Source organism: Anomaloglossus baeobatrachus, chromosome 5 (genome assembly GCF_048569485.1).
Source record: "Anomaloglossus baeobatrachus isolate aAnoBae1 chromosome 5, aAnoBae1.hap1, whole genome shotgun sequence".
NCBI classification, from domain to species: domain Eukaryota; kingdom Metazoa; phylum Chordata; class Amphibia; order Anura; family Aromobatidae; genus Anomaloglossus; species Anomaloglossus baeobatrachus.
Window position 1 is genome coordinate 519,348,719 of NC_134357.1, and position 17,696 is coordinate 519,366,414.

At 48.8% G+C, this 17,696-nt stretch overlaps 1 protein-coding gene across 1 annotated transcript in view; it reads right to left on the reverse strand.

Moving 5' to 3' along the window:
* Window positions 1-17,696, reverse strand: part of LOC142312873 (uncharacterized) — a 346,266-nt gene that overhangs the window by 35,924 nt on the left and 292,646 nt on the right. The window contains exons 25-28 of the mRNA XM_075351858.1: window positions 1,335-1,413; window positions 1,026-1,205; window positions 820-943; window positions 639-736 (exon numbers count right to left, since the gene is read on the reverse strand). Of these exons, the coding sequence (XP_075207973.1) occupies window positions 639-736; window positions 820-943; window positions 1,026-1,205; window positions 1,335-1,413 (481 nt within the window). The remainder of the gene's footprint in view (window positions 1-638; window positions 737-819; window positions 944-1,025; window positions 1,206-1,334; window positions 1,414-17,696) is intronic.

Here is a 17,696-nt window from a genome sequence, read left to right on the forward strand (position 1 = left end):
GGCTGTGTTTGCTTTCTCCGCCTCCTCTCTGACCTCGGTGCCATTTTGTGACCCAGGCCCTCTGCCAGCTCCAATTTCCCTTTGTCGCCGCCTGGACATGCTGCCGGTTCAGGAGCTGAGACTTCTCCTGCTGGATGCCGGTACCTTCCCCTGCCCTCCGGTGTCACTATAATTGTCAGCCGTATCACGGTGAGTCAGCAGGAGAGTGTCTCCCTGTGTGTGCTCACATCCCGGTCCAGGCTCCGCCCCCCCCCTGATAACATCTTCTTTAATTTAATGTTTTTTCTCAGTCCCAATATTAGCAGTGTACTCTTGAGATCATTGCATATAAACACTCCAAGAGATTAGAACTTTTTTTTTAAATACTGGCCCTGCCTAATCTAGCACTGATGACTATTTCATGTTTCAAGTCACTCAAATCACTTAGTCTTCCCATTCAGAGGTGTATTCACACTGAAAACTGATCACTTGCATTTCTGCTACATTCCAGAGTCTAATTTCTATACAGAATACATTTATTGATTGGGACAGGGCCGGTGTCTCTAATAAATTGCTGGATAATACAAGACTGATCACAAGACCTTCACAGCCATCTACACATCATAGGGGAGATTTCATGACACCTTCTCTCCATCTACCTGATTATCCCAAGGAACTTCAGGATTTTGTTGTTTACACTCCTGTGGAAGAAGAGGACGGGGACATCTCTCTGGTGTTGTCCTCTTATTCGAAAGAACTGGAGGAAACACATACAAGGACTGAATTCATTATTTACATACAGATAATTATAGGCCGTGTGTATTTAGTCCTGTCTGTTACCTGGTGATGTGAGGGACTGGGGAACCTCCATCATGATGTCCTTGTACAGATCTTTGTGTCCTTCTAAGTACTCCCACTCCTCCATGGAGAAATAGACGGTGACATCCTGACATCTTATAGGAACCTGACACATATAATGATACGGTCATCCCCCGATCCCTTCATAGCATTACTGTATAATGTCCCAGCATTCCCAGCAGTGTCACCTCTCCAGTCAGCAGCTCAATCATCTTGTAGGTGAGTTCTAGGATCTTCTGGTCATTGATGTCCTCATGTATCAGGGGGTGAGGTAGAGGCCCCGTGATTGGGCTCAGGGGTCTTCCCCATCCCTCTGACACAGGGTCCTGGCAGCGCTCACTAGAGGTCTTCTTCACTACTGTGTAATCCTGGATATGGAGAGACACATTAATAAATCTCACTACAGACATTTCCAGAGTCCTCACCTCTCCAGTTCTGTCCATCTGTTATTCCCATAGATAAGAATGATGTAATGTGACGTCATCAGAATCTCTCACCTCTCCAGTAAGCCGGAAGATGATCTCTAGGGTGAGGTGTAATAACTTCTCCACCATCTTGTCTCTCTCCTTACCCATCCTTCACTGGTCAATCAGGGGAATTCTCTTATATAGAAGATCTGAGAGGATCCGATATTGTAGGGACCTGAATGGGGAGAAAATGAAGATGTAACATCATAAAGATCCCATGTAAGAAATCTCCGGAGCTGTTACCGGCTTCACATGATCACTACATCCAGTCCTGGTCCCGTCCTGCCCCCGGTATAACACACAATCCATCTATAGTCACACACAGAGATTTATCACAGAATATAGACCCGGGGCCGTCAGTAACAGATAATGATAGAGCATTAATATCTCCTGATAGTGACAACATGGAGCGGGCGACGGCCATAATGGAGACTGTACAGTAACAGAGCAGCGAGCGGCGTCAGGAGGGAAGTGACCCAATCTAATCCCATACAGACAGATCTCCTGATAGAGCCGCACAGACGGGAACACGTTCTGTCTCCTGGAGTGTGAGCGCAGCACTGAGGGGTTTAATGCGCCCAGTAATGGGGAATCTCCACATACCTCCACCTGCAGAGCTGCACACTAGATATATGGTAGAGGCTAGAATGTATGGGCTCCTTCCAGGTATGACGTAATTTGTCACATGATAGGGGCGTATTCAAAAATGCAGCCCAATGTTTTCCAGACAGAATAAAAATCTTTTTTTAAGTCCACGTGGGCATGGAGTTGTTTATAATAGAAGCGGGGTCTGGGAGTAAGCGCTCCAGATGGAGGGGTGCAGGGGGGGCTAAGCCTGCATGATTATAGTGGACGGGAAGAAACATTGTCACGCCCCCAACCAAGCTGGTCACGCCCACTAACCTGGAAGGAGCCCGTATATTCTAGGCTCAACCCTGGATAAATGGCTGCTCTGTTGTTACAGGACCTGTGATGATGTCACAAGGAGGGGAGGAGTCAGGGGTCACATGGTCAGCTCCTCAGTGTGTGATGAAGTGTATGTGTGGGGTCAGGAGGAATTTACAGTGTGGATGTAGCAGAGCCGTGTGTGTGCAACGTGTACAGAGCAGAGCCGAGTGTGTACTCGTGCTGTCTAAATCAGTGTCTATTTAGAGGTGTCAGCGTCGGTATAAAATAGACCGAGTCCGAAAATATATAATACACTGGAGATCAAAATTAGAGAACACACAATTTCCTAAATGTTGCGGTCATTGTGTAGTCTTATGTGATTATAGCCTAACATGAGTAAACCAGCAGCATTTTAAGCTTATTTTATAAACTGAATTCATTGTAAAGCTCATAATAAATATGTAAATGAGATAAATGGAAAAGAACACTGATCAAAATTAGAGAACACTTTCAGATACCTGCAGGTTATTGGTGTTATTCTGGCAGCTGGTGCTAATTTCCTTAATTATCTGACAAACCCTATTACCTGGCACCCTAACTTTCCAGTTTGCATTAACTTTTCAAAAATGGTGTACTGTTCCAAAGTGACTGAAACCCTCCGGCAGCAGGTTGTCCAGAAAAAGGCCAAAGGGGTGACTCTATCAGCCATAGCAAGAGAAGTTGGTCGCTCCAAGTCTGTAATTTCAAGAATATTGCATCTTTACAACATCACAAACTCTTTGAAGTCCCCCAAGAAGGCTGGTCACCCTCAAAAGACAAATGCAAGAGAGGACCGGATAATGCGGAGAATCTCCATAGTTATTTGTTTCAGTACTGTAGCTAGAATTGCTCGCCAGTTCAGCACTAAACCGGGTAAGGATCTGTCTTGTCATACAGTGTCACGATGTTTAGCAGAAAGAATCAAAAGGCTAGACTCACCTTTGGTGAGGAGCATGTTGTGTGGTCAGAGGAGAAGTGGTCCACAGTTCATTTTAGTGATGAAAGCAAGTTTAATTTATTTGGGTCTGATGGGAAACATTATGTTCGTCGACAAACTGGGGAAAGACTGAACCCAAAGTGTGTTAAGAAGTCAGTGAAAGGTGGTGGAGGAAGTGTCATGGTTTGGGGAATATTTTCTGCAGTAAGAGTTAAACCTCTCATAGAGCTACATGGCAGAGTGAATGCAAGTATGTATCATAACCTTCTTCAACAATGCGTGGTTCCTTAGTTGCGTTCATCACTCAATGAGCCAGCAATTTTCATGCAGGACAATGCCCCCGTCACACAGCAAATGGGTAAAGCAGTTCTTGAAACAGAAAACATTGGAACAATGAAATGGCCAGCCCAGAGTCCTGATCTAAACCCAATAGGAAACCTCTGGAAAATCCTTGGTGACAAAGTTATGGCCAAGAAACTCACAACAGTAAAAGAACTGTGGAAGAGACTGGAAGAAGAGAGGACCAAAATCACCCAGAGCAGTGTAAGAGACTAGTGATGTCCTGTGGCCGCAGATATGCTGAAGTCAATCAAATCAAGGCCTGTATACTTCCTACTGATTGGTGAATGTTGTTACCTTCAGAACATTTAGTTATAATCTTTCCCTGTGCTAAAATCATTGCTTTTCTCTAATTCTGATCATCACATTTTGGGCAAAATAAAGGTTTTATATTAATAAACTTTGGATATTTTGTAAAACACTGTTCTAGTGGCATGGTGCACCCCTTACAAAAAAATCTTCAAATGTTGATCAATGTAGATTACATTATTTCTGAAAAAAGCATGTGATCATACAGTATACAGTACATTGTTCTCTAATTTTGATCTCCAGTGTAAATTGGGTACAATAGTTCAATGCAGTATGTGCTAAAAAAAAATAAATCCTAAGAATTTGGGAAATTAATAAATTCTATTTCTGATCTGAGCATCTGATCTGAGGATCTAGGATTTTTTTTTAAACCAAAATGTTTTTATTAAAGATTTTATACAATACATAAATCAGACAAAATCGGGGGTCAACATAAACCCAAAATCCCCATCCCTCCCTCCCCCCAAGTGAAAATAAAATAAAAAAAATCACGTATTTGACTGTTCACCACGTATGATGAATAGATGTCGCAGTTCTCTTTAGAGAATACAATGTCCAAGGGTATACGAGAGGACCAGAATCAACAACATTCTCATCCCAGTTAACATCATGTATGCCAAACGTTAGATAAAAGCAAGCAATGAGTCCATAGAAGGAAGTTACAGTTCCCGCATCCATACAACATTTCAGTTATTTATACCATGGCTTAAAACAAGCCCAATCGGAACCTGAATAAGTCCCTAGATGCCAGACCGGAGTCGTCTTTCCATGGGGCCCAGATCTTTTCAAATTTGGCCTTACAATTTCGTTTTAAATATATTCCCTTCTCCAGGTTTACCATCCAATTGATCTTGTTAACAAACTCTGATGTGGTTGGAACTTGATCTGAAATCCAATATTGCGCTATTAATTTCCTTGCCATATATAACATACGGGCAACCGCCACTTTACCCTCCTCCTCCATCTTCAGGTCTTCGATATAACCCAGGATACATACAAAGGGGGTGAGGCTCAGATCTATGGTATACACTCTATTAATGGTTGAAGTCACGCCTCTCCAAAACACCTCCAAACTAGGGCAAGACCACAACATGTGGAGCATGGACGCTGAGTCCGCCCCACATCGTGGACAAGTGGAGTCCGGTCTGGCACCTATGTCAAACAAAAATTTTGGGGTACGATAGACTCGATGAATCACATACAGCTGAGACAATCTGTGGGCTTCCCTGAGAGGCAGATTGGGTATTCTTTCCAATATTTCCGACAACTGATTGTCCTCAATAGGACCCAACTCTTGTTCCCATCTCCTTTTAGAGTTCGGTGAATGATGTGTGGCGCCCTGGACAAGCCAGGACGTCACAGATACTGCAACAACACACCCCACACCCCGGTTAGGAACATCTAAGTCAGACACAAATCCTTGTTGCCTCCCTCCGTGTACGTTACTGGCTGAGTAAGTACCACCGTGCCGTCTGGCACTGCACTGCCCCGCGACCCTGCACCTGGCCAAGCCCCGCAATCCACCTTACAGACAACCACTCCGGGCCCCGGGACTACCAAAATCCCCCTACCCACGGAGGGGAGTAAAACATCCCAGCAGCTCCCTGTCATCGCTCCCGGGATCCCCGTACAGAGCAGCGGTGGTGCCCCAACCTCACCACACACCGTGGGTGGCGTCACAAACCGACATTCCAAACACCAACAAACCACCCCTTTCACTCACGGGCGAGGAGCGCCACTCGAGTCCCCGGATCCGGCCCACCGCTCGAGCCACCGAGCAGCAGCAGCGCCGGACCCGAGCGTGGTGAGCGCAGCGCACCCGCCGCGCGCGACAACTTGGCGTCACGAACAGGATCTTACTGTTCTACCGCCTGGTAGAAGTGCGCCTTGTGTCCCGCCGGAGGTGTCCAGCCGAAAATTTTCGGAAGCCACCATCTTGGGTGTGAAAAGTCCTCGCTCGAGCGTCTTCCCGAGCAGTGGAGGCGTGAAAGCCAAAGCTCCGCCCCTGAAGAGGAGGTGCCGGAAAGAAACCAAGGGGGCACGGATGGTGTCTGGCTGCATGTAGACCGCGGCTATAAAAGCAGGGACGCCAGGACCCTGCGGCCATCTTGTGGTTCCTGGAAGAGGCCGCCGCAGCGATGCACCGTCCGACAAGCAACACCGTAGCCCCCACGCCCGGCACCGCGGCGTGGGTGGAGGTCCGGACCACTCAGCTGCATAGCCGACTGCAGATCCGAGTGCAGCTCCTCTTGGAGGAGTGGGAGGCCGACATAGCGGATGTGGTGGCGGCTATACGGAGACGCGAGGTGGAGGAAGTTTCGGAAGAGCGGGTAAGCGACTCATGCCCCTGTAGACCTATAGGGTTGGCCATCGTGGCTGAAAAGCCCGGTCTGCGCCCGCTTGCCCTGCTGCCTCCCCCGCTGCCCGTGTTGGCTGCTGCCCTGCCACTAGGCCCACTACCACCACAACCGGTAGCGGTACCCTGCCAATCCGCCCAGGCGGACCGACCTGCAGCCGGGGCCCATGACCGTCCGGAACTGCTCCCCTGGAAGGTACCAAAAGCCGAGCCCGTTCGCGGAGATGTCCCAGAAGCACCCGCAATGACCTTGCCTAGGCCCGAACCGACTCCAGCAGCTTGCCCCGTGCAGAAAAGGACAGAGGTCAAGCGGGAGAGGCCCCCTGTACCCATCCCCTACGCCTCGGCTGAGGCTGCGCCGGGTCGTTGCTGTGAGGCAGCGCCCCAGGCCATGACACCGCGGGACCTCCCACCCCGAACGCCCGTAATAGGCAGCGTAAAGGAGGTCTCGCGGGGCCCGACCCGTGCGCAGGGGCCCGCAATAGCCCCTTACTGGGACAGGGAGCCGACACCGTTGGGCCAAGAAATCGCGGAGAGGGAGAAGAGGAAGGCGGAGCTGGTAGCCCGCAAGATAAGAGAGAAGGAGAACCTCCGCAGGCCCACTTTAGGAGTGCGGGGCCCGAGGTACGAGGGGCAAGTGAGGAGGTTCGACGTCCGTAGGGGATACGGCTTCATTTTTTAACCGGGCCTGGAGGCCGAAGTTTTTATAGCCCGGAGGGACGTAAATGACCACCTGCCGGAGGATCACCCAAGCCGAAACTTGCTCCCCGGCGACCTTGTCACCTATACCCGGCACTGCGGGGAGAGGGGCTGGTTTGCCCTGGACGCTAGGTTGAGAGGAGGCCAGGAGCCTTAAGCACCAACCCAGCCCCCTCCCCCGCCAGGTGGAGTGGATCTGGAGTGATGGCAGTGGTCCTCCGCTGCAAGTTGTCCCCGTTGGGACCACCAGCACCGTTGTGATGTTGTTGAATGTATAAGAATGTAACTGAATGATAAGAGAAGGAATCAACCGTTGTTCACCTGATTGCACCGTGATTGAACCGGCCGTTCCCGGCAACTAGTCCCCGTAGGGACCTTTTGCAACCGTTGCGTAAGGAACTACTTACGGACAAGCCCGAGAACTTGCAGGGCAACCACAAACTTGTGGCATGTAAATAAAATGTTGGCTTGTTACCGTGACCGCCTCCGGAGAGGCTGATTTGGGAGGATGGGCCTGGAGGAAATGGATGGCCCAGGCCCGCCAGTACCGTAACCGGTGGCAATCCTCTGGGGGGGTTCAGGTGTCCCCATGGATGCAGGTCCCCTGAAAGAGACCATACTCGCTCGGGCAATTTGGTTCTGGACTGGGGCAAGGGGTGCTGCCCACTTCTTAGGGGCAGCATCAGGGCCAGGTTGTTTGGGTGGGGGGAGAGCGGAAGCCGTTACCGTTAATAAAAATGTTAGTAACGTTTAAGGAAGTGCCTCCCGTAAGGGAAGTTTTATAAAATGCTTGTGTTTTTATGTTTTCTACTTCTCTACAGAATTAAGAAAATAAAACCGGTGATGGACGAGCAGCCCGCGGACGGTCTGCGTTTAACCAAGGGGGAATGTGGCGCCCTGGACAAGCCAGGACGTCACAGGTACTGCAACAACACACCCCACACCCCGGTTAGGAACATCTAAGTCAGACACAAATTCTTGTTGCCTCCCTCCAGGGGCTGATGTCCATACCAGGTGGGGCGGAGCCAGGCGGTTGACTCCACCCACCGAGGAGTTCACAGTCCTGGAGGCGGGAAAAGGAGAGAGAAGTGAGGGAGAGTTGAGAAAGGAAGGAGGGAAGTGGTAGTAGAGGAGCAGACTGACCGAGTCCGGGTACGTGGCCCGGGGCACCTGAGAGCAAGGTTGGCAGACGGTGGTGACCGTCTGCAGGAGAGGCCGATTGACGCACAACCGTAAGGGCCGGGACGGGCGGTGGCCCGCCGGTACCGGATCGGGGAGCGAAGAGAAGCCAGCACCATCCGGCAGGGCCTACGGACCCCGACCAGGCTTGGAGTCGCCGTTAAACCGGTCAAATCCGTCAGCGACGGGAACCTCTGGGGTTTCCTAGCAGTAAAGACCCGACTAAAGGCAACCGCTCAACCGTGAAGGGAAATACAGCTACCGCCACAGCTAGAGTTCCCAGGGCCAGCGCCTGTGGGCAAAAGGGGCTCCTCCGGCAAACATACCGCTGGGGAGCGGGTTACCGGTGGGAAGCCATCGGGTCCGAGAACATAGCACCGGTGCAGGGAGAGACAGTTACCGCCAACCTACCGGTAGTGACCATCGCAGCCATCTGTGGGACTCGTCCATCCAGCCGTTTGTTTTACCAAAGACTCCGTGTACGTTACTGGCTGAGTAAGTACCACCGTGCCGTCTGGCACTGCGCTGCCCCGCGACCCTGCACCTGGCCAAGCCCCGCAGTCCACCTTACAGACAACCACTCCGGGCCCCGGGACTACCAAAATCCCCCTACCCACGGAGGGGAGGAAAACATCCCAGCTGCTCCCTGTCATCGCTCCCGGGATCCCCGTACAGAGCAGCGGTGGTGCCCCAACCTCACCACACACCGTGGGTGGCGTCACAAACCGACATTCCAAACACCAACAAACCACCCCTTTCACTCACGGGCGAGGAGCGCCGCTCGAGTCCCCGGATCCGGCCCACCGCTCGAGCCACCGAGCAGCAGCAGCGCCGGACCCGAGCGTGGTGAGCGCAGCGCATCCACCGCCCGCGACAGATGCATTAATAGTCCAGTACTTCACCATACAATACAGATATCAAACCAGATGAACCACTTGAGAAAGCTATTCTCTGAATTATTCTATTGTATTGGATCGCATGGCTGGCTATACTGATTTCAGCACTGTATGCATGTCTTAATTGAAGGTATTTATAGAACTCGCCATTCAAAAACCCAAACTCCAATTGTAACTTGGAGAACTCTTTAAAGCTATCCCTGTCCAGTAGCTGCGTGAGTCTGACCAACCCTCTCCCCCTCCAGCCTCCAACCCCCTATAGTTTATTTAGGTTGGGCAGCCATGGGGTATCCCAGACAGAGGTAAACTGCGAAGGACCCTTGATGTCCTGCATATCTTTAATTTTATCCCATAACTTATGTATCAACATAAGGGTAGGCGTAGTTTCCAGGGATGAGTGAAATCTACCTGATTCCAGGACCTCGTAAAGACTAGATGATTTGAAATGTTGCTGCAATAAGACTCTTTGCGGATCCCCCCCCCCCAGCTTATCCCACCCTCGGATATGTTGCATTTGGGCGGCTGCAAAGTACGCCCATGGATTCGGCACTGAGAGTCCTCCTTTGCGTTTATTTCTCTGTAGCGTTTCTAATTTAATTCTTGGACAATGTCGTCCCCAAATCAGTTCCCTAAAAAGTGAATTAACTTTATAGAAATATCTCTGGGGTATCCAGTGTGGAGAATTATGTAGGACGTACAGCAGCTGAAGCATCCAAATCCTTTTCACCAGGTTCGCCCGTCCCATCACCGACAGAGGTAGCTGGGTCCATATGTCATCTTTATCCTTACATTTTTCAAGAATTGGGGTCAGATTGAGTTTAGTGTAATCATTCACTCTGTCGGTAACGTTAATTCCAAGTATTTAAATTGCGAGGAGATCTGCAGTCCTGAAGAAGCATATCTAGGGATATTATTCAAGTTATCTACAGGGAGTAGCACAGACTTCCCCCAATTTATATTTAGCCCAGAAAAACTTCCAAACTGCTGAATCAACTCCATGGCCAATGGTAATGAGACCATTGCATCTGACAGGAAGAGGAGAGTATCATCCGCATATAGAGCCACTTTTTCCTCCCGATCCCCTCTTCTAAAGCCCGTTATATTTGGATGTCGGCGCAGAATCTCAGCCATGGGCTCTATAGCCATTGCAAACAGAAGAGGTGAGAGAGGACACCCCTGACGAGTGCCCCTAGACAAATTAAATGTTGGCGTAAGCCTGCCATTAACATGAATTCTGGCAGTGGGCCCGCCGTATAATAATTTTAGCCAGGAGATAAAGTCCTCACCCAGCCCAAACTTACGAAGAACCGCCCACAAAAAGTTCCATTCAATAGAATCGAACGCTTTGGCTGCGTCTAGGGGCAGATAACTCTGTCCCCCGGATTATCTACTGAAAGTTGTAAATTGAGGTGAAGGCGCCTAATGTTAACCGCTGTAGATCTAGAGGACATAAAGCCGGACTGGTCAAAATGAATCAGAGAGGAAATCACCTTGTTTAATCTAGATGCCAATACCTTGGCTATGATTTTGATATCTGTGGTAAGGAGAGATATCGGTCTATATGAATCAGGAAGTAAGGGTTCCTTACCTGGTTTAAGTATGACCACCACGATGGCCTCCTGCATTGATGGAGGAAGGCGGCCCGTCTCAACCGCCCTCAGAACGTATCCAGAAGCCGCGGCAATAGGATGTCCCCGAATTTTTTGTATATTTCTATGGGAAGACCATCCGATCCTGGGAGATTTCCATTAGACATGGAAGTCACTGCCAGCTGCAGTTCCTCCAATTGCAGTGGGCCATTCAGGTAGGTCCGATCCGCCTTAGAGAGCCTAGGAAGAGGTATACCCTCAAGATATGAATCAATCTGGTCCTCATTAAAGCTTAGTTTGGAAGTATATAATTGCGGGTAAAAGTCAGCAAAAACCTGCAAAATCCTCTCCGACCTATTGACCACAGATCCCGTGGAGTCCCTTACCGCCCCAACAAAGGAATTTCCCTGCTGTGCCCTAGCTATTACAGCTAATAGATGCCCTGCCTTTTCCCCCTCTTCAAAAAATTTGTGCTGTGAGAACATCTGCCTATTCTTGGACTTATCCCTGAGGTGAATATCATATGACTTCTGGGCCTCCTTCCACTCCAACAGATTTTGAGTGGTTGCCGATTCTATGTACTGATGTTCCGTAGACTGAACCCTGTCCCTAAGAAATACTCCAAACTGACGTGACCGGGTCTTAAGCCCGCTTTACACGCTGCAATATATCTTACAATGTGTCGGCGGGGTCACGTTGTAAGTGACGCACATCCCGCATTGTAAGGTACATTGCAGTGTGTGACAGGTACGTGCGATTGCGATTGAACGGTAAAACGTTCATCGCATACACATCGTACCTTTCTCTAGAATTGCACCTCAGATTGTTCATCGTACCGGGGTAGCACACATCGCAGCGTGTGACACCCCGGGAACGATGAACAGATCTTATCTGACTCCTGCGGCTCCCGGCCAGCTATGCGGAAGGAAGGAGGTGGGCGGGATGTTTACGTCCCGTTCAGTTCCACCCCTCCACATCTATTGGCCGGCTGCCGCGTGACGTCGATGTGACGCCGAACGTCCCTCCCACTCCAGGAAGTGGACGTTCGCCGCCCACATCGAGGTCGTATGGACGGGTAAGTACGTGTGACGGGGGTTAATCGTTTGTGCAGCACGGTAGAGCAACAAATTGAACGTGCCGCACATAGGATGGAGGCGTTGCAAATCGCATACGAGATCGTATGCGAAATTGCAACGTGTAAAGCAGGCTTTAGATCTGCTAATCCCCTGTATTAATGCCCCCCGCAAACAAGCCTTCATGGCATCCCATATAACATTTTGAGAAATATCCTCCTGGACATTTTCTTTAAAGTAATGGTTTAAGGTAATAGCAATAGAGTCAGCCTCAATAATTTGCAGCCAAAAAGGGTTCAGGGACCAGGTGGCAAGGGCCGGGTCAGGCTCAGGGAGAAGTCGGAGGCAGGTCATCATGGGCGAATGATCCGAGATGGCTCTAGGTAGGTAAGATACCGACTCCACTAGTGGCAACACTCCCGCAGACCCCAGTGTCATATCAATTCTGGATAGGGTTTCATGTGACTTAGAGTAACAGGAGAATTGGCGAATCCCTGGGTGTCCAACCCTCCACACATCTGTCAGTGCCAGATCTTTTAGCGTCTCACCAAAACTTGAAAAAGGCAGTGTCGCCAGAGACGGGTCATTGTTAAATTTATCCCAATATGGGTGAATAGTGTTATTGAAATCCCCCATACATAGCACCTGTACATCTGAATTCTCCTGCATAGCCTCCGCCACCATCTTTATGACCTGTTATTGTAGGGTGGAGGGATGTATACCCCTATTAGTAACAACTCTTTGCTCAGAATTTTACAACGGACCCAAAGAAACCTCCCCTCCTTGTCTACTTTTGATGCAATGGGTTCAAACGGTATGGCTTTATGTATCAATAGGCTGACCCCCCTGGAGTAAAATGAAAAAGTAGAATGGTAACTATAGCTAATCCATGATCTATTCAGGTATGTTATTTTTTCCTTATCTAAGTGGGTTTCCTGTAGACAGACTATAGCAGGAAAATGATCCCTGACAAAGTCCATAACTGCCGCCCTCTTTGTGGGATTACCCAGACTACGGACATTCCACGTTAAGATGTTAACCTTCACCCCGAATAACAAACAAGTAGAAACATTTTGCATTCCCAACAATCCCTCAATGACATCATACACTCTTGGTCCCATACCCATAGAACCCTAGAAGACAGAATCATGTACAGAACTACGACATTAGCAATATCATACATTCTTAGTTTCCCATAAAGCCTGAACGAAAAAACACATTCAAAAACATTGAAGGCGAACAGAGACACCAGTTCATCCTGCAACCTGGCATGAAACTCTAAAGAAAAAAAAAAGAGGGTGCAACAAAGAAAAAAGGGGGGATCACCCCCGGAGACGCTGCCTCCTCAAAATGACATAGCCAAATTCTGTGACCACTGGGCCATAGTGGTTCTAGAGAAGAACAAAAGGAAACAATCCTGCAGCCGTGAATATCTACCAATTGACCGGTAGCACTTGACCTTGAGAAGAAAAAAAAAAAAAGGAAGAAGTGGAAAGAGATTTTTCTTTTTTTCTCTCTCTTCACTTTATATCTCCATAAAACTAAATTAAACATCCCCTGGATTTCTCCTCCTTGTAGCAGAGGTTGTAATTTAATTCAGCAGCACCAGGGTTTCTCCTCTCCCTCCTCCTCATTGTTGCAGAGATTGCTTGATTCGCTGCTCGATCAGATCCAGCCACCGGAGGGCATCCTTCGGATTTTCAAAGAAAAATATCTCGTTTAGTGCTGCCACACTAAGGCTGCTTTCACACATCCGGTTTTTGCAGTGCGGCTCAATGCGGTTCAAAAACCTATGACAGATGAGGCGAAAAAACTGATCCATTGCATACGTTTTTCCATGCGGCCCATCCGTTGTTTGACGGATGTGGCTTGATACTGAGCATGCGCAGTGCAAAAAACCGCATCAGGCGGTCGGATGCAGTTTTTGCCGCAGGACGCCGCAAATGGCGTCCATAGGCTTGCATTGTAAATTGCGCCGAATCCTGCGCGATGCGGTTTTTTCGCCGCACAAAAAAAACGTGCCATGCAACATTCCATGCAGCGCGCGCATGTGCTAAATATGCCGTATCCGTCAAAAACCAGACACAACGTAAGGCCATGCGGCGCAATACGGCGCTAATGCAAGTCTATGCGGAAAAAACGCAACCGGCAGCAAAAAAAACCGGTTGCGTTTTTTCTGCAAAGCGCCGTATTATGCCGCTCAGCAAAAACCGGATGTGTGAAGGCAGCCTAAGCCTCGCTGAGTATAACATGGAGTAGGAGATATGCAGAGCCCTCAAGCGCCGCTTTACATCAACAAAGCACCACGCCCTTCGCTTCGATATCTCCACGGAAAAGTCCGGGAAAAATGAAACTCTGTAATCGCTCACCATGACGTCTCCCTTGTTGCGGGCTGCGTGTAGGGTGGCATCTCTATCTCTATAGTGGAGCAGTTTAATCAACACCGGTCTCAGAGGGGCTCCTGGTGGCAGTGGTCTTGTGGGGACTCTGTGTGCCCGTTCAACTGCATAGAGTGGTGAAAGAACCTCATCACCAAATATTTTGTGCAGCCATTTCTCAAAAAATGTGGATGGATCTGTACCTTCCGTCTTCTCCGGGATTCCGATCACTCTCACATTATTCCTCCTCAGCCTGTTCTCTAAGGCTAGTTTCACACTTGCGCTATTTTGACGCAAACGGAATCCGTCACTAATGTAGTACAGTTCATTTATTTACAGTGGAAGCGCGTTACTATGGCGCGTGTGTGTCATGCAGTACCCCCTTGTGTCCACACGATGTCGCGCTTTCACTGTAAATAAATGAACTGTACTACATTAGTGACGGATTCCGTTTGCATCAAAACAGCGCAAGTGTGAGTGAGCCCTAAGTCATCAGTTTTGTTCATCAGGGCTGCCAGCTGTTGTTCATGACTGCTCACTTTTCTGTACACTTGCGGTAACTTGTCTTCCAAGTCACTTTCTTCCTTCTGAAGCTGCCATTCTGTCGGATGTTTTTTGCAGGCCCTGACTTATATGAGATATTTCCTCTCTGATTTGTCCCATCTGGGTATTTAGAGTGGTGCCAAATTGTTTAATAGCAGATAATATGTCCTTCAGCGTGGGCTCCTCACCCTGAAAGCTCACATCACCCATGATTACCTGTGTCTCTGTTGTGGCAGGATCCTGACCATTTTGCAGCAGTGGGGACATCACTTCCTCCATAACCAATTCACTACCCTCCTCCCCCTCCTTCTCCATTAACACAGCATACTGGCCCGGATTTATTAGTGATTCCTGCCTGCTCAAACCTGCTGGGCCTTGTAGTGCTCCGTGACTGCTTGAGCCTGTCGGACTTTGTGGTGCATTGTACTTGCTCAAGTCTGCTGAGCCTTGTAGTGCCCCTTGTTTGCCCAAGGATGCAGGGCTTTTTGTTACCCTGCACTTGCCCGAGTCTGCTGGGCCTTGTGGTGCCCCTTGTTTGCCTGAGGCTGCAGGGCTTTTTGATACTCCACACTTGCCCGAGTCTGCTCGGATGCATGGGCTTGCTGAGCCTCCTGCGTGCTCAACTCCACTGGGCTTTGCGATGCCCTGGGTTTGCCCGAGTCTGCTGGGCTCTGTAGTGCCCCCCAGTGGAAGTGGTTCCCCCACTACCAGGAGCCCTTGCAAATCCCGCCAGCTTCACTGCCGCGTTTGCTGCCGCGCTCCTTCCCGCCTTGGCACTCACTGTTTGCTGGCCAGCGGTTTTTTTGGACTTCCCCGCTCCGTGGCTGCTGCTTCCCGCTGCCGTCTGCTAATCCCTCCGGTCATGGCTCCGCACTTTGAGGTAAGTAATATGATCAGGGAGGTGTCCGGTTTCTATTTAGTTGGTAAGTTCAGTCCTGTGGGCCCAGTGGAATCAATAGTTTGCAGCCTCCCCGGGAGCTCTCCTTCTATGCTTCCTCTCTCATGTGCGGTCAGCCCCGCCCCCCGAGGATCTAGGATTTTAGTTGAAATGAATCTGAGCTGGGCTTTATGTACATGTTCAGTAGTGAAGCTCCGCCTTTACAGATCAGTGGAAAAAGCCACTGGGAAGGAATAAGAGATAGTCTGCAATATGGAGATGCTGGAACTTTGATTGGCAATGTGAGTAATTGGTTATTGCTGCCAGAACCCATAAAATTGACTCCATCGTGAAGAGATGTGCTGGGAAAGGGGCAACTTTATATCAGGGCACTCAGTGGGGCACAACCTATGTAATAATTGAGCGATTGCTTAAGCTGAAACTCTATCTTTTAGACATGGCTATCCCTCAGGTAACACTAAATAAAGGCCAGTGGACACAAGTGGTTGAATTGAAAGAATTGCTTCACCACCCATTTACAGTTACTAAAAAATTACAAACTGAGGATTTATTTCCTTGCATTTTCATAAAGGAGTGGAAGACCTTGCTGTGTTGTGAATACATTTTCCAGTTTGGGGCTCCATCTTGTGGTCAGTGCTGGCGGTGCAGTTATTTGTGGAATGAAAGCCACACACCTGTGGAAGACTGGCAATCAGGTCTCTCAGATTGGGCTATATAGCTGAATAGTTTTCTCCTGTTACTTGCCGGTGCTCAATGGATATCGTGTGTGTTAAGGACATTCTGAAACCAGCCCTGCTCTCTACCAGAACTCCTCTCAGATAAGTTGGTCTTGTACCTCTGCTTATTGTTTCCACTTTCTTGTTGTTTTTTCTGCTTTGATACTATTGCCTGATTCCTATTTTGCCTGTGTGGAGTTCCTGGTGGAATTGGATCATTCCCTGCTGGGAGTGTCTGTATACCCAGGTCCATGGTTCTGCAATGTATTGTGTTTTGTCATGCTTGGTATTAATTCAGTCCCTCATCTATATTAGTGTTTTTGGATCCCAGTAACATCAGAGTGCTGATATAGTGGGGAGAGGCCATTTGGTCTCAGGGTTTTTCGATATCAGACGTGCTGGTATTTATTAGGGTTTTTCCCGCTGCAGAAAGTACTCCTTCCTATCCTTTCCTATAAAGATAGTTTGGGCCTCAGCTTTGCTGAACCTGTTTTTCTAGCTTTGTATTGTGTTTTCCTATATCACCGTAGTCTTTACATGTGGGGGGCTATCCATATCTTTGGGGATTGCTCCGAGGCAGATTAGCTTTTCTTATATTTCTATCTGTAAGAATATTTAGTTCTCCGGCTCTGTCGAGACAAATAGGTCATCGTAGGCTCGTCCCACGGCTACTTCTAGTTGTGGGTCAGGATTAGGTCTGCAGTCCGTTAAGGTTCCAGCCACTCTCGTTGCTTTTTGGGTTTCCGCATTTTTTGATCGTCCTCAGTCCCTGAATCATAACATTGCTAATTTGCCTGTCCCATAAAAAAGAGGTTTAATCGCAGATGTCATTGGCAAAAATGGACACTTTCCTTGGGCACAGAGGGACAGGCACTGATAAAGTCAGCAGTCGGAAAACTCCTAGGTCCAGGTTGTTTGAGGGATCTCAACCTGGGTCTACGTATCTCATCCACAATGTTGTCTCAATGTTTAATACCTGCAAGAGTTAAGATTGGGATCCTTGATGTGTCTATTACGGTTTTTCTTGACAGTGGTTGGGGGAGCAAACAGGATCGATGAATAGTTTGCTCGTTGCTCAGGTTTGGATTTGAAGGTGTTATCAATTCAGGTGCAGATTTTTACCATTGATTCAGATTAACCACTGCTTTTTTGAGTGTGTGCAGGGGCTGGAACTCCATATAGGGGTACTGTATTCAGAGCTCATATAATGTTATGTTCTCAAGGGCCTTCCTGCACAAATAGTATTGGGGTTTCCTTGCTTAGCATTACATAACCCAATTGTTGACTGGAAAATCCAAGAGATAATAAAATGCAGCACATATTGTAAAGACCACTGTCGGGGAACCTGTGTAACGCCTGCCTGGATCCACAGACTCAGATGGGCTGTAAAGGGGAGGCTAGAGGGAAGCCACTCACCAAGCAGGACCCCCAGAACCCTGAAACCCTTTAACCCCTATACAGGGATTTGGAATTACACAGGGTACTGGAGATTTCTACCTGTGGAAGGCTGCAGTCCGAGAGAGTAGTCGTCAGGCAGGGTCAAACCAGGAATA